The 18,385-nt window shown below is 45.9% G+C and overlaps 1 protein-coding gene across 2 annotated transcripts in view; it reads left to right on the forward strand.

The window, feature by feature from the left end:
- Positions 1-5,278: 5,278 nt before the first annotated feature.
- GLS (glutaminase) overlaps positions 5,279-18,385 on the forward strand; it is a 120,935-nt gene continuing 107,828 nt past the window's right edge. For both annotated transcript variants that reach the window (XM_075934201.2, XM_075934202.2), the window contains exon 1: positions 5,279-5,674. In XM_075934201.2, coding sequence (XP_075790316.1) covers positions 5,373-5,674 — 302 coding nt within the window. In that variant the 5' untranslated portion in view covers positions 5,279-5,372. The remainder of the gene's footprint in view (positions 5,675-18,385) is intronic.

Here is an 18,385-nt window from a genome sequence, read left to right on the forward strand (position 1 = left end):
ATGATGAGTGACCAGCGGAGTGAGTAAAATGCCTCCTACCTCCTCCCGCTCAGGATGGGAAGTGAATTCTGCAGCTGCACCTCTGAACTTTAGATCTGCCCTTGGTCAGGGCAGTGACTGTGAGTGGGGTGAAGAGAAGGTCTGGGCATGTGAAGGGGACATTTACATTGCTGGACTTGAGAGCCTGCGAGGAAAAGGCCATTGCCCAACCTACTTGAGCTGGGATGTTTACTCATGGCTTTGGTTATGAACTCTGTTTGGGGTGTTTTCCCAAAGTAATGCCACGTTACTTCCCTCCCCTTTTAATAAAAGTTTCTCTTTTACACTCAGACTCTGTGTTTGTGAGTGGGGAAGCATTGCCTCCCAGAGGTGCCCAGGGGTGTTGTGTGAATTTCCCAGATTACTGGGTGCGGGCTCGAACCAGTTTTGTGTTGGATGGATGAAGAGAAACCCCTAGATATTGAACCTGGCCCTGGCTGCTGCTGGCATAACCTAGCAGAATGGTTACACACATTTACACTGTGCTAGCACCTATTGTGTTTGACAAGCAAAAACCAGAATCTGCATAGGACATCAGGTTCATTTTTGAGATTTTACATGCAAAACTTCATGTCCTTGCTGGTGTTCTCACTGTAAGAGCCTTTAGTGTGTCTTTGTGTGAACTCTTTTGTACTCAAAATAGTAAGAGCAAGTAGTGATAGCCTGAACAGAAATATGTAGTCTGGGGGTAAGGCACTCAGCATGTCTACACTACATGGAGGATTGTTGATGCTGCAGTTGATCTTCTGGGGTTTGATTTAGCAGGTCAAACCCCTTCTAAACTGAACTCAGTGGGTGCCCCCATTGACGCCAGTACTCCTGCTCCTCATGAGGAATAAGGGATGCCGACAGAAGTTTTTGCTCCCATTGGCCTCCTGCTGTGCGCGGAAACATGATGTTAGATAACATGATGTAGCTGGAGAGGCATATCTTACTTTGACCTTCCAACGTAGTACAGGCAGTCCCCGGGTTACATACAAGATAGGGACTGTAGGTTTGTTCTTAAGTTGAATCTGAATGTAAGTAGGAACTGGCGTCCAGATTCAGCCGCTGCTGAAACTGACCAGCAGCGGCTGAATCAGGACCAGAGCAGCTGGGGTGCTGCTGGGTTGGACCAGTAGCGCCCAGAGTGGCGCTGCGGGACCAACCGGCAGCACCCCAGCTGCTCTGCCACAGGCGTCTGGAGAAAAGCCTAGTCTGCTGGGGGGGGGGGCGTACTAGCTGCGCCCCCCCCACCCCAGCAGACCAGGAAGACACGGGCGGCGCCAAGCTGCGGGGGGGGCTCGGGCAGCGAGGCAGCCCAGGCGCGCCTGGACTGCTCCGCTGCCGGCTTCCCTGCGGCTTTGCAAAGCCGCGAGGGGGAGGGCTGGGGGGGGGCTGCCCTGGGCTGCCCTAGCCCCTCCGGGGCTTTGCTCTGTGTCTTCCTGGTCTGCAGACCAGGGAGACGCAGAGACAGCCCCAGAGTACACTGGCGGCAGGACCGCGAGGTCCTGCAGTCCGTGTACTCTGGGGCAGCCCCGTTCGTAACTGTGGATCCGACATAAGTCGGATCCGCGTACGTTGGGGACTGCCTGTACTTGCATCCTCATTGCAAGAGACACACAAGCCCACCACATGGTCTGAGCACCCACTCCAGAATCTGGCAAACTTGTTCAAGAATTGGGCTGTTTAGGCCACTGCTTTTAATCTGCCTCTCTGGTCACAGGTCACAGCATAGGTGATGATGTTAGTCCTGTCCCTGGACTGGACTGGTCAGGACCGTGAAGTCCTACTGCTGTCACAGTGGGTCGTGATAGACATGCAGCCATGTTAATCTGGTCTAGCTGAAACAAAAGACAGGACTATGCAGCACTTTAAAGACTAACAAGATGATTTATTAGGTGATGAGCTTTTGTGGGCCAGACCCACTTCCTCAGATCAATTTTATGGAAGAAAATTGGCACGACCATAAATACCAAAGTGATACAATAAAAAAAAAAGTGAACACATATAAAATTGACAAATCAGATTTTAGAACAGAGGGGAAATGCGAGGGGGGGAAAGTTAGTGTCTGTGAGGTGATGATATTAGGGGTGATAACAAGCAATTAGAAACACTATGCCAGAGGATACCACTGCCAATCTGTAACTTTGTTCTCACCCGCAATTATTTCCAATTTGGAGACAACTTATACCTCCAGATCAGCGGCACAGCCAAAAAAATCTTTTTACTTAGGCCCATTTACTAAATTCACTAAACTTTAGGACAAAGCAATAGACATTTAACTAAAAGGACTTAATTTAATGAAATATTAAATGTGTATTAACATATACCTTATATTGCTATATTATTGTTACATCATTAAACTACATTACTATATTACTAAACGTAAAATACAAATATAAAAAGAATAAAACTTTCAGTTCCAACAGTGGGGTGTTCTCCAGGGGCCCAAACTGGGACCAATCCTATTCAGGATATTCACAAATGATCTGAGAAAGGACTAAACAGTGAGATGGCAAAATTTGCAAATACAAAACTGCTCAATATAGTTAAGTCCAAAGCAGACTGTAAAGAGTTTCAAAAAGATCCCACAAAACTAGGTGACTGGGCAACAAAGTGGCAGATGAAATTCCATGTTGATAAATGCAAAGTAATGCATACTGGAAACCATAACCCCAATTATACATATAAAACAATAGGGATATGTTTTAGCTGTTACCTCTCAAGAGAGAGATCTTGGAGTCATTGAAGATAGTTTTCTGAAAATATCCACTCAATATGCAGCAGCAGTCAAAAAAGCTAACAATGTTGGAAATCATTAAGATATAGATGAAAGAGAAAATTTTGTATTGCCTCTATAAAGATCCATAGTGTGCCCACATCTGGAATACCATATGCAGATGTGTTCATTCCATCCTCCCAAAAATATACTGGACTTGGAAAATGTTCAGAAAAAAGCAACAAAAATGATTAGGGGTATGAACGGCTTCTGTATGAGGAGAGTAATAAGAATGGGACTTTTTAGCTTGGAAAAGATACTAAGGGGGATATGAGTCAGAGCTATAAAATCATGACAGGTATGGAGAAAATAGGTAAGGAAGTGTTATTTACTTATAACAAAAAAAAAAAAACCTAGGGCTTCACCAAATGAAATTAATAGGCAGCAAATTTAAAACAAAAGGAAGTATTTTAACCAGGGTGGATTTGATTTAAATCACATTTATTTAAATCACTAGTTAAGACTCAATTTAAACATGGTTTTCTACATAAAAGTGCAGTCTTGTTGGTTGTCATAACCTTAATTTTTTCACAACTCAGAGATAGATGTAGGTTTCATTTTTAGAAGGTAGACACTATACATTTTAAATAGTGATTTATTTTGAACACAAAATGAAATGAATGATTGGTTATTTCATTTATCAAAGGTAATGAAGCAGATAGTTATGAAGTCATTGAGAAATGAGCAATCTCCAATTCAACAGATTAATCATTAATATTTGGAGGATTTTCATGATGTATTACAGGTGGTACCTCTAAAAACTGGCATTCTCTGATCTGGAAACATCTGTAGTACAGCATGACCAAGGATGCTCCTGAACCTAGGAGCCCGGGAACCTAAGGGCAGGAGGGACAGCCAGGCTGAGGAAAACAAGGTCAGCTGCAGGCAGTGCAGGACCCGTGCTGGAGCCCCCATAGCAGTGTGGAGCCAGGGCTGGACTTCCCTTGCAGCGTCTGCAACAGCACAGGGCTGGACTCTCCTGACAGTCCCCGGGAGTGTAGAGCCAGAGCCCCCACAGCAGCCCCCTGGAGACTGGGTCTGGGACCAGAGCCCTGCAGCAACCCTGGAAATGTGGGGCCAAGATGGATCCCCATGGCAGCCTGCAGAAGCACGGGTCTGGGGCTGGAGTCCCTGGTGAAAAGGTGAAAGTGCATGCTGTTGCATGAGTATGTCATGAAAACATCTGTATTTTTTTTAAAGCTCAAAATAGCTGATAATGTAAGAAATTGGATGCTGACTGCAATTCCAAGTGGTGATTGAACCTGGTGATATCCAGAATGTAAAAAGCCTGTTACCCATGGTTGTATCTGTTTCCATCTCTTCACACACAATTGACTTCAGTTTATTACTTTTGTATGGCAATCTTGGACTCTTATTTCATAGAATTAATATAAGCAAAATATGTACGTAACTACACTGTTTACATGCTATTTTAGGCACTTGACAACACTTAGTCTAAGGGCAATCAAGTTGTTCTGTTACCAGGATGAGTCTGTAAGAAATGACAAATCATTTTGCCAACTATTTTGTCTTCTCTCCTCCATTAGGGGGCAGTCTGGCTGATCATTCATGAGTCATTTGTACCCATGGTAACGTGTGACGATCCTTAACTCCAGTCTACTTCTAGCCCAGAAGCTTCTGGCTTGGCCTTGGCTCAGATCAAGCAGGGTCCATTTTTAGCACTTTTTTTTTTTTTTTAAAAAGAAACTAGAACACAAAGTACCGCAGTCGGTGCTCTCATGAGTTGCAACGCCTGAAAGCTTATGAGATAATAAAATTGTTAGTCTTTAAAGGTGCCATTGGGCTTTTTTTTCCCCTTTTCTGAAACAGACTAACAGGGCTACCCCTGAAACGTCTCTTCCTGCGCCCTTTCCTAGGCTGAGCTTTTTTTATTTTTTATTTTTTGGAGGGGCGGGGGAAAAGGGCAAAATATTTAGCTCCTCAAGTTTTTGCTACACGCAGCTGGCTGGTCCTCTCCTGCTGCACGTTCCACGCCAGCTCTAACACCTCACGGTCTGCAGGGAGAGCAGTTTTTAACCAGGAATGTGCGCATTGGAGGCACCACTCCCTGCCCGCCCGTAGCCTTCAGACGGCTGGTGCTGCGGCGCTCGGGAAGGGGCGAGCCTGAGCTCATTTCTACGTGGCGAGTTGCACGCACGGGCGCGAGGCCGAGACCCTCCCGCTTCCCTGGCGCAGCTCGTCACCGCCTCGCGCCTCGCCCCTCCCGCGCCATGAGGCACGCTACGCCACACCTCGCGGGTCTCCCCCCCCCCCTCCTCGGGTGGGTGGGGCCGGCGCGCGGCCTCCTTCGCCCGCCCCTCCCTGCCCCGCGGGCTCTGCCGTTGACTTCAACCGCGCAGCCTCTGACGCCAAGTGCGCCACAGCTTCAGTCTGGTCTCCGCGGGGGCGGGGCGGATTGTGAGTGGCGTGCCGCGTGACCAATGGGCGGGCCAAGCGCCTGACAGCTAGGCGGTGCGCGCCCAGCGGGCAGGCGCGGGGCGGGCTGCCCGAGGTGGCTGGCCGGCGCGGCGGCTGGGGCGCAGCACTCGGCGGGAGGAAGCGGAGCGGCAGGATGCGGGTCTGGAGCTCTGTGCTGCTGCGGGAGCTGATGCGGCTCGGCCAGCCGGCGGGGGGCGGAGGCTCAGCGGTGAGGCGGCCGCTGGCCCCGTTCGCTGCGGCCGCCTGGGGCGCTGGCTCGCTCCCCTCCCCCTGCTGGGGGCCGCCGCCCGTCCGCAGCGTCTGCACCCGCTCGGAAGGGGCCCTGCAGGAGCCGGGCAAGGGGCCGCCCCTGTCCGCTAGGGCGCCGCCCGCCGACGGCGGCAACAACAACCACCTCAACGGCGGCCAGGAGCTGGCCGGAGCCGGGGGGGACAAGTGAGTCTGGGGGGGGGGAGCGGCTGAGGCGCTCGCCACGCGGGGAGATGCTGCTGGCGGCGGGCCGTGCCTGCGCTGTACGGATGGTCCCTCCCGCGGCGGCTGGGCGGGGACTCGCGTGTGGGGCGTTGGAGGGCTGCTCGCCGGGCCGGCGGAGGTGCTGGGGGCTCTGGGCCCCCGACCCTCCCCCGGGTCGCACGCTCCCAGTAACCGCAAAGCCGCCACAGCAAGCCGGCGCGTCTGGGGCTGGAGTGGGCGAGGGGTCCCTCGCCGGGCAGGGCAGGCGTGTTGCTATCCTGAGGGGCAGGGTGAGCGCCGCGGAGGGTGGGGAATCCTAGACCCTGCCTTGTGCCTTCTCCTTCACTGTTCTGCTTCTCCCGTCGTAGAGAAAATACTTGACTGCTTTTACCCGCTTGGTGTATTGACTCGTTGTGGGTGTCTCTTCCTCCCTCAAGGGGAAAAGCAGATACATGCTGCAGCTATGCCAAAGGAAATAGTGCCGTGTACGTCAATATCAAGTAAAAAAAAAAAATCTCAAAATAGTTCTGGCACCGGCTTTGTATTCGGACTCTCTGATGTAAATGTATTCTAATATTAAAATAAGCTTTTAAAAATGCTTTCTATAATTAGGTATAGTGCATTATATCTGCGAATTTCAGTAGGATTCAGCACATTATGAACATGCTATTTATGTGTCCTTCAATCAAATGGGAAACAAGGGGGAATACATTTCAGATAAGACAATATGTTCTGGTGCTTTTTTGTTGGAATGATATTTTGTTTGAACAAAAATACTATGTCTGTTATATTATTAAAGGTGAATTCAGTGCACTCTCTCCTGTATTGGCACTCCTGCAATGGTCTTCTCAATTACACTGCTACATCTTGTGATTTTTAGAAGTTAACCTCTAAGTCCCTGATCTCCAACCTATAATTAGTAGAGAGAGAATTAACGATGTTGTGCATTACACGTGTTTACACTAATTCCCATGGAATGTGCCTATGGGACTAACTGGGTGGATTGATCCTAATTTATGTATTGGTCTCAGGGTTGGGTGAGGGCGGGCAGGTGTTGAGGACAGACAGCAGTGAAAAGCTGATTTCATTAAGCTCATTTTAATATTTGAGGGCTTAAAATTCATCATTGGGCTAAATATTAGAAAAAGGTACAAAGCACATGAGAATTCTATTTATTAAGGTCAAGGGAGCAAAACCTTCATTTAAAAATTTGGGTTCCTCACAAATGCTCTGACTCCTGGTAAAGGAAAACATGCTAGAACATCTAGCTCAGTGGTTCCCAAACTTTTTGGCATCAGGCCCCTTATTGATTTTTGGGAAACCTTCCCCCTCCCCCAGCAAAAAACTTGAGCAAAAAAAAAAAGGAACTGACCTGGACCAAAAAACAAAAATAGCAAGGGGATGGGGGCGGAGGGGTTGGGTTGCCTTGCACTCCCCTCCCCCCAGAATTCCTTTACGCCCCCCAGTTTGGGAACCCATGATTCTAGCTGAAGAGCTTCATCTTTCATATCAATCTGTATGTATCCGTCTTGTAAATGTGACATTCTGTCTCTTCAGTCTCCTAGAAGAGAGAAAATATGCTGTCTAGCTCCCTGCTTTCCTCTTTTGCCCTTCAGAGCTTTGTGTCTGTTTCTCTCTCTCTCCCCAAGCTTTGGCTTGTTTGAGGGCAGGTCATCCCCACTATGGAGCTATGAAAGTTGTATTATTAAATTCCTATAATACCCATAATGTGTATGCATAGTATATTTTCTGCATATGTGAAGTTTGGATGTAGTTGTGGATGTAGTTTCATAAATGATCATAAATATAAATTAATAATGAAACTAATTTCCATTATGATTCTAAATGCACGTCATATCATTATTGAACTTTAATGTCAAGGTAATGTCATTTTAGTGAAAGAAACACATACTTGGATGGATACTAATGCAAAAAGGGCAGCATCCTCACTCCCCAATTTGAATTCCTAACCATTCTTGTCTGTAGATTAATTCCAAAGTAGTTATTCAGGCAAAGTCTGTAAAATAATATCTTGTATCAGTGCACTAAGATTTTAGTGCAAATTTTAAATAATGTCTAATCAGTTTATCACTCGAAAAAATACTACTTGATCACCCATGGGGCAAAATGTACATGCTACATTTTAAAAATAACTTTCATTGTTTTCTTTGACACATGGATGCACTTGATAGTCTGTAGTTATTTTGATTTTCAAGCTTTAGTGCCTAATGCACAGAGAGTAGTATCTTACAATTACCAAAACTCAAGACAAATGCACACTACTTTGTGAGTGTTACAGTACAAATGATAGCTGTACTCTATGACAAGAGTACAATTATAAAGAGAAGCACTTTTTCATGCAACACAGCTGGTGGCTCTTACTGGTGCATGCTAACTGAAGTGAATAGCTTAGTGGGGTTCCAACATGGATAATAAGAACCAACTTGGTATAGAGCCCTTTAAAAATAAACTACTGGCCACTGTAGACGGCAGGATACTGGAGTAAATGGACCACTGATTCAGTATAAAAATTTGTGTATCTGTCTTTACTGGTGCTCATGGTTTTGAAATGCTGCAGCATGACATTGACAAGAGTTAATGTTCCTTAGGGCAGGAGTAAAATCCCTAGTTATTCATTGTCACTTAGCTGCTCAAAAATTGTACAAAACTATGAGCAGCAGCTGTCACTGGAGTTGTCTGGAGACTCAAGAAAATAGTACTATATTTTACACTCAGCATGGTATAAAGGGTAATTTTTGCAACTGAAAATTTTACAAAGTTAACTTTTTATGTGAAAAATTATACGGAAATTCATAGATTGTTCAGCTGTTATGTAAGCTGTAGTGAATTTTCAAGCCCTGAATATTGTTCCTGTAATTAAGGATATGACTTTTATAGTTCTTCTTTTGACCTCCTGTCCCCAGATACCATCCCATTTTCCACCAGAAAATCATGTATGTTTTTTTGGGGGAGAACTTTTTTAAGCTCAGTTAACTAGAGAAGCAATCCTTGGTGGCTGATTTTAGAGCTAGCAGTTTTCAAAGTTTTATGGCTCACTAAAATTTGCAACTTAAATTTATCTTGTATGTATCGATGTGTTTTAATCAAAAGGTGTTTTTTTTAAAAGCCTTAAATATAAATTTCCATGCTTAATAACGGTTTCCCTTTGCAGAGAAATCACAGAAATTACTATCAAATTAATGTTCTGGTATACAGGCAGTCCCTGGGTTACGTACAAGGTAGGGACTGTAGGTTTGTTCTTAAGTTGAATCTGTATGTAAGTCGGAACTGGCATCCAGATTCAGCCGCTGCTGAAACTGATCAGTTTCAACAGCGGCTGAATCTGGACACCAGTTCTGACTTACATACAGTTTCAACTTAAGAACCCCAGGCGTCCCCAAGTCAGCTGCTGCTGAAACTGATCAGCAGCTGATTCCAGGAAGCCCGGGGCAGAGCAACTCTGCCTCGGGCTTCCTGTAGTCAGCCGCTGGTCAGTTTCAGCAGCGGCCAACTTGGGGACGCCTGGGGCAGAGCAGCTCGGGTGCTGCTGGGTTGGTCCAGTAGCGTGGCTGCTCCTCGGCGCTACTGGAGCAACCCAGCAGCACCCCAGCTGCTCTGCCCCAGGCGTCCTGATTCAGCCGCTGCTGAAACTGATCAGCAGCGGCTGAATCAGGACTCCTGGGGCAGAGCAGCTGGGGTGCTGCTAGGTTGGTCCAGTAGCGCCAAGGAGTGGTGCTGCGGGACCAACCGGCAGCGCCCCACCTGCTCTACCACAGGCCCCGGGCTTTGCTCCACGTCTCCCTGGTCTGCTGGGGGGGGGGGGGGCACTAGCTGCGTCCCCCCCTCCCCCAGCAGACCAGGGAGACGCAGAGCAAAGCGGCAGAGGACCCGGGCCAGATCAGCTGGAAGCGCCGCGGTTCTGGCCGGGTCCTCCGCGGCTTTGCTCAGCGTCTCCCTGGTCTTCTGGCTCCCCCAACAGACCAGGGAGACGGGGAGCAGCTTTTCTCGCCCCGGAGGAGGCAGGCGGCGGGACCAGGCGTCCCGGCCCTCCAGTCCTCCGGGGCGAGAAAAATCCCCGTTCATAACTGCGGATCCGACATAAGTCGGATCCGCGTAACTCGGGGACTGCCTGTACTTTTTTTTTCCATTTGTCTATCTCTCCTGTTCACTTTGTTTCTATCATTCTGCAGTAAAGGACGTAGGTATTTCAGTGGATGAGAAGCTGGATATGAATCAGTGTGCCCTTGTAGCCAAGAAGGCTAATGGCATATTGGGGTGCATTAGTAGGAGCATTAGCAGCAGATCTAGGGATGTGATTATTCCCCTTTATTCAGCACTGGTGAGGCCACATCTGAAGTCTTGTGTCCGATTTTGAGCACTCCATTACGGAAAGGATGTGAATGATTGGAGGAAGTCCAGTGGAGAGCAGCAAAAGTGATAGGGTATTGGAGCACATGACTTATGAGGAGAAGCTGAGGCATTTGGACTTACTTAGTCTACAGAAGAGAAAAGTGAGGGTAGATTTGATAGTAGTCTTCAACTACTGGAAGCGGGGGGGGGGGGGAGAGGGGGTTCCAAAGAGAATGGAGAGAGGCTGTTCTCAGTGGTGACAGATAAGAGAATGAGGAGCAATGGTCTCAAGTGGCAGTGTGGGAGGTCTAAGTTGACATTAGGAAAAACTATTTTACTAGGAGGGTGATGAAGCGCAGGAATGGGTTATCTAGGAAGCTGAGGGAGTTTAAGTCCTGGCTTGACAAAGCCCTGGCTGGTATGATTTAGTTGGGATTGGTCCTGCCTTTAGTAGGGGGTTGGTCTCTATCACCTTCACAGGTCTCTTCTAACTCCGATTCTATGACTCTGATTTGCATTCAGTCTCTGACAGTTAATAATAGTGCACAAATGCTGCTGCTTCATGTGCCCTCCTTGTTGGGAAGTTGGAGCGGTCTTAGGCCTTCCCCTCCATCTCCCTCCTCTTCAGGGGCACCATATGGATCTAGAGCGCCCCCTATTCCTGGAGGAGAGAGGACTACAGTTCTCCACACCATCCCTGGATATACTGGTGAACTGCCTCCTAGAATAACAGGCAGCTTTAGTCAGATAGAGCAGTGTTTCTCAACGAGTGGTACAAGTACCCCCCAGGAGTACTTGAGAAAAGTCTGGGGGGTACATCAACACAACTGAAATTTGGAGAAAACTGAATTTTTGTTTTAAGTTTTACAGCACTTTATTATACCCGGCTACAATTTAGTTGTTTAAACAGATGTGTTGCAGTGGTAGAATAAAAAACATGTGTCTGAAAACTGTAGGTGCTGGGGGTACTTATAATTTTTTTTTAAAAAAAGGGGGTACTTTATAAAAAAAAAAGGTTGACAAACACTGAGCCTAGCATATTTATTTGTTCTGTAACTCAAGTGGGAACTGTTGGTTGTGCAGTGCTGATGGTTTAGAACAAGTGTGTGTGTGTGTGTGTGTGTGTGTGTGTGTGTGTGTGTGTGTGTGAAACCAACCTAGGAAATGACATATTTAGCCTAAATAACTTATTTTTATTTTTTTAATCACTTGAAAGTTAGAAACGCCAAATTTATGGACTCCTGTTCAACCTTAATTCTTCCCTTTTATGCATATATGTGTTATGGTCGTCTGATTACTCAATAACATTATTGTTTTCCACAGGACTTGTCTCATTCAGATTATGGGATGGATGCACAAGGGGGCAAAATGAACAATAGAGTAGTTGACTTTGCAGTCTTAATAACTTTGCAATTGTATTAATGTACATCATATATAATTTTCAATCAAATATCTTTGTACTCCAGCCCCATTGGAAACTTGTTTTAGAAGAAAATTCTGTCATGTTAGAAAGATACATACCGGTAGTTTTTCTCTCTCCTTGTTAAGTCTTAATTTATTTTACTGTGATAGACTGGGTGATTTTTTTTTTATATAGAAATTCCTACTTATAAAATTATCAAAAAAAAAAAACCCACTTATGGAAGAAATGTAGATTTGAGGCAACTGCGCTATATATGAAGAAGTCAAAAGATTTTTTTTTTCTGTCTGATTTTTTTAGGTTCCAAGAATACACAGAAATTGTAATGGCTGTTCTAGTCATTCATACTACAGCATGTGCCAAAAGCAGCATTTCCAAGACTTCTCTACTTGACTCTATCTAACCTGCATGTGCAAGATACCACTTTTTGAATTCTATTTGCAGCATAATAGCACCTGAATTTTCTACTTCTTGTATTGTAGGGCAGTGGAAAGAGAATCTTATGTTGAGCTAAGACCACTGTGACCATGGTCATTGGAAAGATCACACTGAGAATGCTCAATCATGACAAATGGCAAAGAAAAGGGCAGATCTGCAAAATTAGTAGTTGGTTCTATAATTAGATTTTATCAAGCTAGTACTGTAACCAAACAGCTTGTTTAATACCTTACTAGTTACCAAGAAGCTAAAATACAGTTCTCCTTAAGCAATCCAGCCTTTGGTTCCTATTAAGGATGTGAAGAAGTGGGTAATTGGGTAATTGTGTAGTTGATACAATTTGTATAGACTACATGATTAGTTGATGAGGGAAGGCACTCAGAAGGAGCTACCCCTGCTGCATCTCTGCAGTTTAAATGTTGTAAGAGCTGGGACCCAGTCAGCCCAGCTCCTACTACATTTAAACTGCAGACTCACAGCAGAGTTAGCTCCTGGACCCGGCGCGAGCAAGGACTGAGCCAGGCTTGCTTATTCCCGGCTTGCACCGGGTCTAGCAGCCCCTGTCCATGAGAAGCAGCTTTGTTCTGCTCACAGCCAGAGCAGACTCTGTTCATAGTGTTTGAGGCTAGCCGCAGACAGGGGCTGCTTCTGGAGCAGCCTTTGTCTGCAGGGGGCTCCCAGGACAGAGTTGAGACCTCCCCCATGGACAGGGCGCCTTCGTAGCACCAGCCTCCTGTTGTCCCCCCTGTGTGTGTGGGGGGGGGGGGAGAGGAAGAGCAAGTAGCACCATGGAGACAGTGCTGGGGGAACTGGTTTTTAAGTTGATTCCCCTCAGTGCTGGCAGCTCCAGCTTCCCCCTTCCCCCTCCGCTGCCTCTGATATTTAGGCAGCGAAGGGAGGGGAATATGAGTAGTCGATTCAACTACCTGATAAGCTTAGGCCTAAGCCTAGCCTACTTTTTTACATCCATAGTTACTATTAGGGATGAGAATGGTTATCTGTTGGGGGAAGAGGGGGTGTATCCCTAGCTCCCCCCAGTTCAATTGGCTAACCAATTAGCATAATGTTTAATCGATTGACTGACTAAATGGGATTTTACATCCTTAATTCCCATCCAGATAGCCAAGTCTACTAAGAACATGATAGTGTACATGTTTAAAGGGTTAACTGATGAGCCTGGGCTCATTGCTTATAATTGTGCATATTAGCCAGACCCCCCCCCCCTTGTGCTGCTGCCTCAGTATCAGAGTCAGCAGCGAGGGGGAAAGGCAGGAATGTACCAGTTCACATGGAGCCACCTCCCTCCTCTATCCTGTATGTAACAGTGTAAGCAGTTACATGATTACATAATTAAATGCATTTTAACATCCTTAAAGTCTATTATAGTGAGCGTTATTTAGTCTTATTCACCCTATATGAAATATTACTAACCCCAAGAGATCAGATACTAATTGACCTGATGAGTAATGTATTTCAGATCTGAAGCAAATGCATGCTAACAGCCAATTCTTATTAACGGATTTAAGATTTATTTAAGAAAGAAAGAATTATTACAGTTAAAAGATCATTATACACACAGGTATAAATAAAATTCTTGAGTGAGTTTCATAGCATACATGACATGCTTCCAAATTCTAAAACTACTTCCGGATTCAGTTCATTATGTTATAATCCATTAGGCAATCTACTTATAGAATTTGTTCTAATTCTTCCATGAGAATTTGCATGGGTACTCAGGTTAAAGACCTTCTTTATAGTTCCTAAGCAGGGTGAGAAGCTTCTTGTCACAGCAGAATCTTCCCTTGAAGAATAGGTAACATACATTGTTGCTTTGAAGTTAATCCCTGTTTCCTAGTCTTATGTAGCTAACTAGTTGTATTGATTAGCAAAACGTAATTAACATTAAAACTATTCATTTACAACAAACTTAAAAGAGAAAGATATTACTACACCAAGTTTTATTTAAATATTGATATCACTGTTTGATCTGAGTCAATGTAATTGGGTGGTGAAATACAGGAACAGAAACTTGGCACTGACAAGATAATTAGATCATTGTTAAATTTCTAACAGATGTAGGTAAACACTGACAAAAACAATTTGTATCTATCGCTCATTCTCCAGACCTCTCATCTTTTTAACATGGCTTTGATAATTGTCTATAAGAAATGATCCTATTTACCATGTCAGTATTTCTCTAATAAGTCTTTAAAAGTTGATTTTTGAGTCACTTAGTCAGCTAGTTGACCAACCCTTGATGGTTCAGCCTCACAGCCATTTCATACTTAAGTTATTTAGTGTTTTTTATTTTAAAAATACCAAAACACCCTGAGCAGAGCTGACTTAAAGTTGTAAGTCAATCACAATAGCCCTGACCCAGAACACTCATTTGATTCTGAAATACATTAAAATAGTTATTTAGACTCTTTTAATGGTACAGGCAGTCCCCGGGTTACGTACAAGATAGGGACTATAGGTTTGTTCTTAAGTTGAATCTGTATGTAAGTCGGAACTGGCATCAGCCGCTGCTGAAACTGATCAGTTTCAACAGCCGCTGAATCTGGACACCAGTTCCACTTACATACAGATTCAAGGTAAGAACACCAGGCGTCCCCAAGTCAGCTGCTGCTGAAACTGATCAGCAGCTGATTCCAGGAAACCCAGGGCAGAGCAACTCTGCCTCGGGCTTGCTGGTCAGTTTCAGCAGCGGCTGACTTGGGGACGCCTGGGGCAGAGCAGCTCGGGTGCTGCTGGCTTGGTCCAGTAGCGCGGCCGCTCCTCGGAGCTACTGGAGCAACCCAGCAGCACCCCAGCTGCTCTGCCCCAGGCATCCTGATTCAGCCACTGCTGAAACTGATCAGCAGCTGAATCAGGACGCCTGGGGCAGAGCAGCTGGGGTGCTGCCGGGTTGGTCCAGTAGCGCCAAGGAGCGGTGCTGCGGGACCAACCGGCAGTGCCCCACCTGCTCTACCACAGGACCCCGGCTTTGCTCTACGTCTCCCTGGTCTGCTGGGGGGCACTAGCTGCGTCCCCCCCCAGCAGACCAGGGAAACGTGGAGCAAAGCTGCGGAGGACCCGAGCAGAATCGTGGCGCTTCCAGATCAGTGCCGCAGTCCGGCCCGGGTCCTCCGCGGCTTTGCTCAGCGTCTCCCTGGTCTGCAGACCAGGGAGACGCTGAGCAAAGCCACGGAGGACCCGGGCGGACCCGCGGCTTCCAGATCAGCTGAAAGCGCTGCGGGTCCGGCCCGGGTCCTCCGCCGCTCTGCTCAGCGTCTCCCTGGTCCCAGCGTCTCCCTGGGGCCGGACCCGCGCTGCTTCCAGCTGATCTGGAAGCGGCGCGGGTCCAGCCGGGTGCTCCGCCGCTTTGTTCAGCGTCTCCCTGGTCTGCAGACCAGAGAGACGCTGAACAAAGCGGCGGAGCACCGGGGCCGGACTCGCAGCCGCTTCCAGATCAGCTGGAAGCGGCGCGGGTCCGGCCGGGTGCTCCGCCGCTGTGTTCAGAGTCTCCCTGGTCTGCAGACAAGGGAGACGCTGAACAAAGCGGTGGAGCACCCGGGGCCGGACCCACGCCGCTTCCAGCTGATCTGCAGACCAGGGAGACGCTGAACAGAGCGGCGGAGCACCCGGCCGGACCCGCGCCGCTTCCAGATCAGCTGGAAGCGGCCGCGGGTCCGGCCCCCGGTGCTCCACCGCTTTGCTCCTGTCTCCCTGGTCTGCTGGCTCCGCCAGCAGACCAGGGAGACAGGGAGCAGCCTTTCTCGCCCCGGAGAAGGCGGGCGGCGGGACCAGGCGTCCCGCTGCTCTAGTTCTCCGGGGCGAGAAATCCCCCGGATCCGCGTAACTCGGGGACTGCCTGTACTTTTATAATTTTCAAGACTGGTGTACTGATGGAGTGGATTGTTTTAAAGGTGGCATTAGACTTTGACCATACCATGTATCCTTTCCTAATTGAATTTATTTCCAAATCTAGTCCATCTTGCATAGTAAGTGCCATACAGGTACAGACCAGTGGTGCATTTGATCCAGTATTTAATGCTGGTCAATACTAAAGGTTCAAGAAACCTAGTTACGTAAGTCATTGGATAGGGAAGCTTTCTGCCTAACCCCGATCAGTTAGAAACTGGCTCTTGCTCTCAAGAAACTTTTGAACCCTTCAAAAACTTGTGTTTGTGTGGTTTTTCATGTTTTTTATTACTGGATTTCTCTAAAAGCATGGACATATTTAATTCTTTTGAATCTTGCTAAACTCTTAGTATCTATAATATCTTGAGGCTTCAGGTTCAACTGGTTCAATATACTTTGACAGGAAGAGATGTTTTTATCAATTTAAAATTTTACACCTTTCAATTGCTGTGACCAACTAATTCTTGCATTATGTAAAGGTGAATATAAGTAATCAAGTCATACAAATTTATTTACATTCATTATTTTGTAAAACTTTATCATGCCTCTTATCTACTTTGCCTCCAAAATAGACAGTGCCAGTCTTTTAATATGGAAGTTTCTTCATGGCTTTTATCCTTGTTTGTCTAGTTGCCCTGGTAGTGATAAGAAAGTCACCATTGTATTATGATGGCTGAGCTCCTAATGTGAAATGAATTGATGGTCTTAGTGTGTTTGTTTCCTAGTGAGTGGCTCTGTGAGTAAATCAGTACTACAGTTTTAAAAAAAACCTATGGTTGGCCTGTACCAGTTGACTTGAGCTTGAGTCATAAGGATGTATAGATGTTTGAGCTTCGACTGAAGCATAGCCTAGTGTTCGCAAAAGCCCCTCAAAATGGTATCAGCTGGCACTGGCCAGCTACAATTGTCTAATTGCAGTGTAGTGATACCCCCAAGTAAAAAGATCAATACCACCTTAGTTTTCAGGTTTATTTTAAAATTGACTCTGTGAACAGCCCTGCAGTTCTATGGGTCAGCTCTGTGCTGGGCCAGAGGAAAATACAGGCAAATTACAGGTATTGGGAGCTGGATCCTTGCTTACATGGTCCCTATAATGTAGAATCTTTGTTAAATGGCAATGTGGGACAACCTTCATTATTCCAGCCCATAGAGTAGGATGGTATTTGTAAAATCTAGTTTAATTAACCTCTGTACTTTTTCTGTGTTTTTTCAGAACATGATGTAAACTGCGAAGTAGGGAATAAATTGGAATTTCCACTTGAAGCTAACTATGGCAGTAGCACGTCCTCTTTATTCAGTACTTGGCTTTATGTGGTATATGCTGAATAACACTTTCTTGTTCAGTGTTACTGCTCTAAAACATGGCTTTTAGGTTAAGCAAATGTTATATACTAATAATATTGACGTGATAAAGAGGGCAAAAGCTTATTCTGCAGTTTTAACTGATAAACTTATTGAAAGGTCCATTTGACAAAGCATTTTCTGTAAATATAGAATAGTAGCCTCATTTGCTTTGGCAGCTGGTGCAAATTTATTGTTAAATCAAGCTGACTTGCTCAATATTTAACAGCAACAGATGTGAAAGAGATAATGGGAATTTTTTAAAATCTTTGTTTGTGAAATGCATACAGTGATTTAAGAAAATATAAGTGTAAATGTTATGAAGGGTAGGAGTAAGAAACTTACTGTCCATTCAATTTTTAAGGCCATAAGTCTGCACTGATATAAATAGGATAGATTCATTTTCCTGGGGCATAATTATAAAGCTTGTTATAGAGTAGATTCATAGGTTTCAGCTATTTTTGCAAGTACAGTAAACTTCCGAAAATCTGGCACCTTTAGAACCCAGGGGGTGCCGGATTATCAGATATGCCGGACTATCAGAAGGGGGGGCTATGAGGGGTCTAGAGTGGGGTGGGAGGGGATGCCACCCCAGACCGCTGCTGGTCAGTTTCAGCAGCAGCTGAATCGGGGATGCCTGCAATAGAGCAGCGGGGGTGCTGCCGGGTTGGTCCCGAAGCGCCAATGGGCGGCGCTGCGGGACCAACCCGGCAGGACCCCAGCTGCTCTGCCCCAGGGGTCCCCGATTCAGCTGCTGGTCAGTTTCAGCAGCAGCTGAATGGGGGAAGCCTGGCGGGCTGCCCCAGCACTCCGGGTTCCTGATGGTGCCGGACCATCAGGAGTCCCGGAGCATTGGATGCCGGACTAATGGAGTTTTACTGTATATGCATTGCCCTCTGTAAAATTTTTGCAAGTATATGCATTGCCCGAGTGACAGCAAACATTCAATCTGGATTTCAGATGGCCAGAAATAAATTTTTTGTGTTCATAGAAATACTGCATATAGTTGTACATAATTCAGGAAGTTCACAGGTAAATGTACTGAAACTGCATAAAAAGGTTAAAAGTCGATAGACTTTGGAATGTGTTTTATATTGTAACTCCTAAAATATATGAAATAGAATTTGATACTTTAGATACTTTTAAATTGCAGTATAAAATTACAACTTTAAAAGTGTATAATACTTTTGAAGTCTAAAAATTGTCTGTTTTAGAAGCTAAGTGAATTGGATCTATAAAGA

The sequence above is a fragment of the Pelodiscus sinensis genome, chromosome 7, assembly GCF_052426305.1.
Source record: "Pelodiscus sinensis isolate ZL-2025 chromosome 7, ASM5242630v1, whole genome shotgun sequence".
Lineage (NCBI taxonomy): Eukaryota > Metazoa > Chordata > Testudines > Trionychidae > Pelodiscus > Pelodiscus sinensis.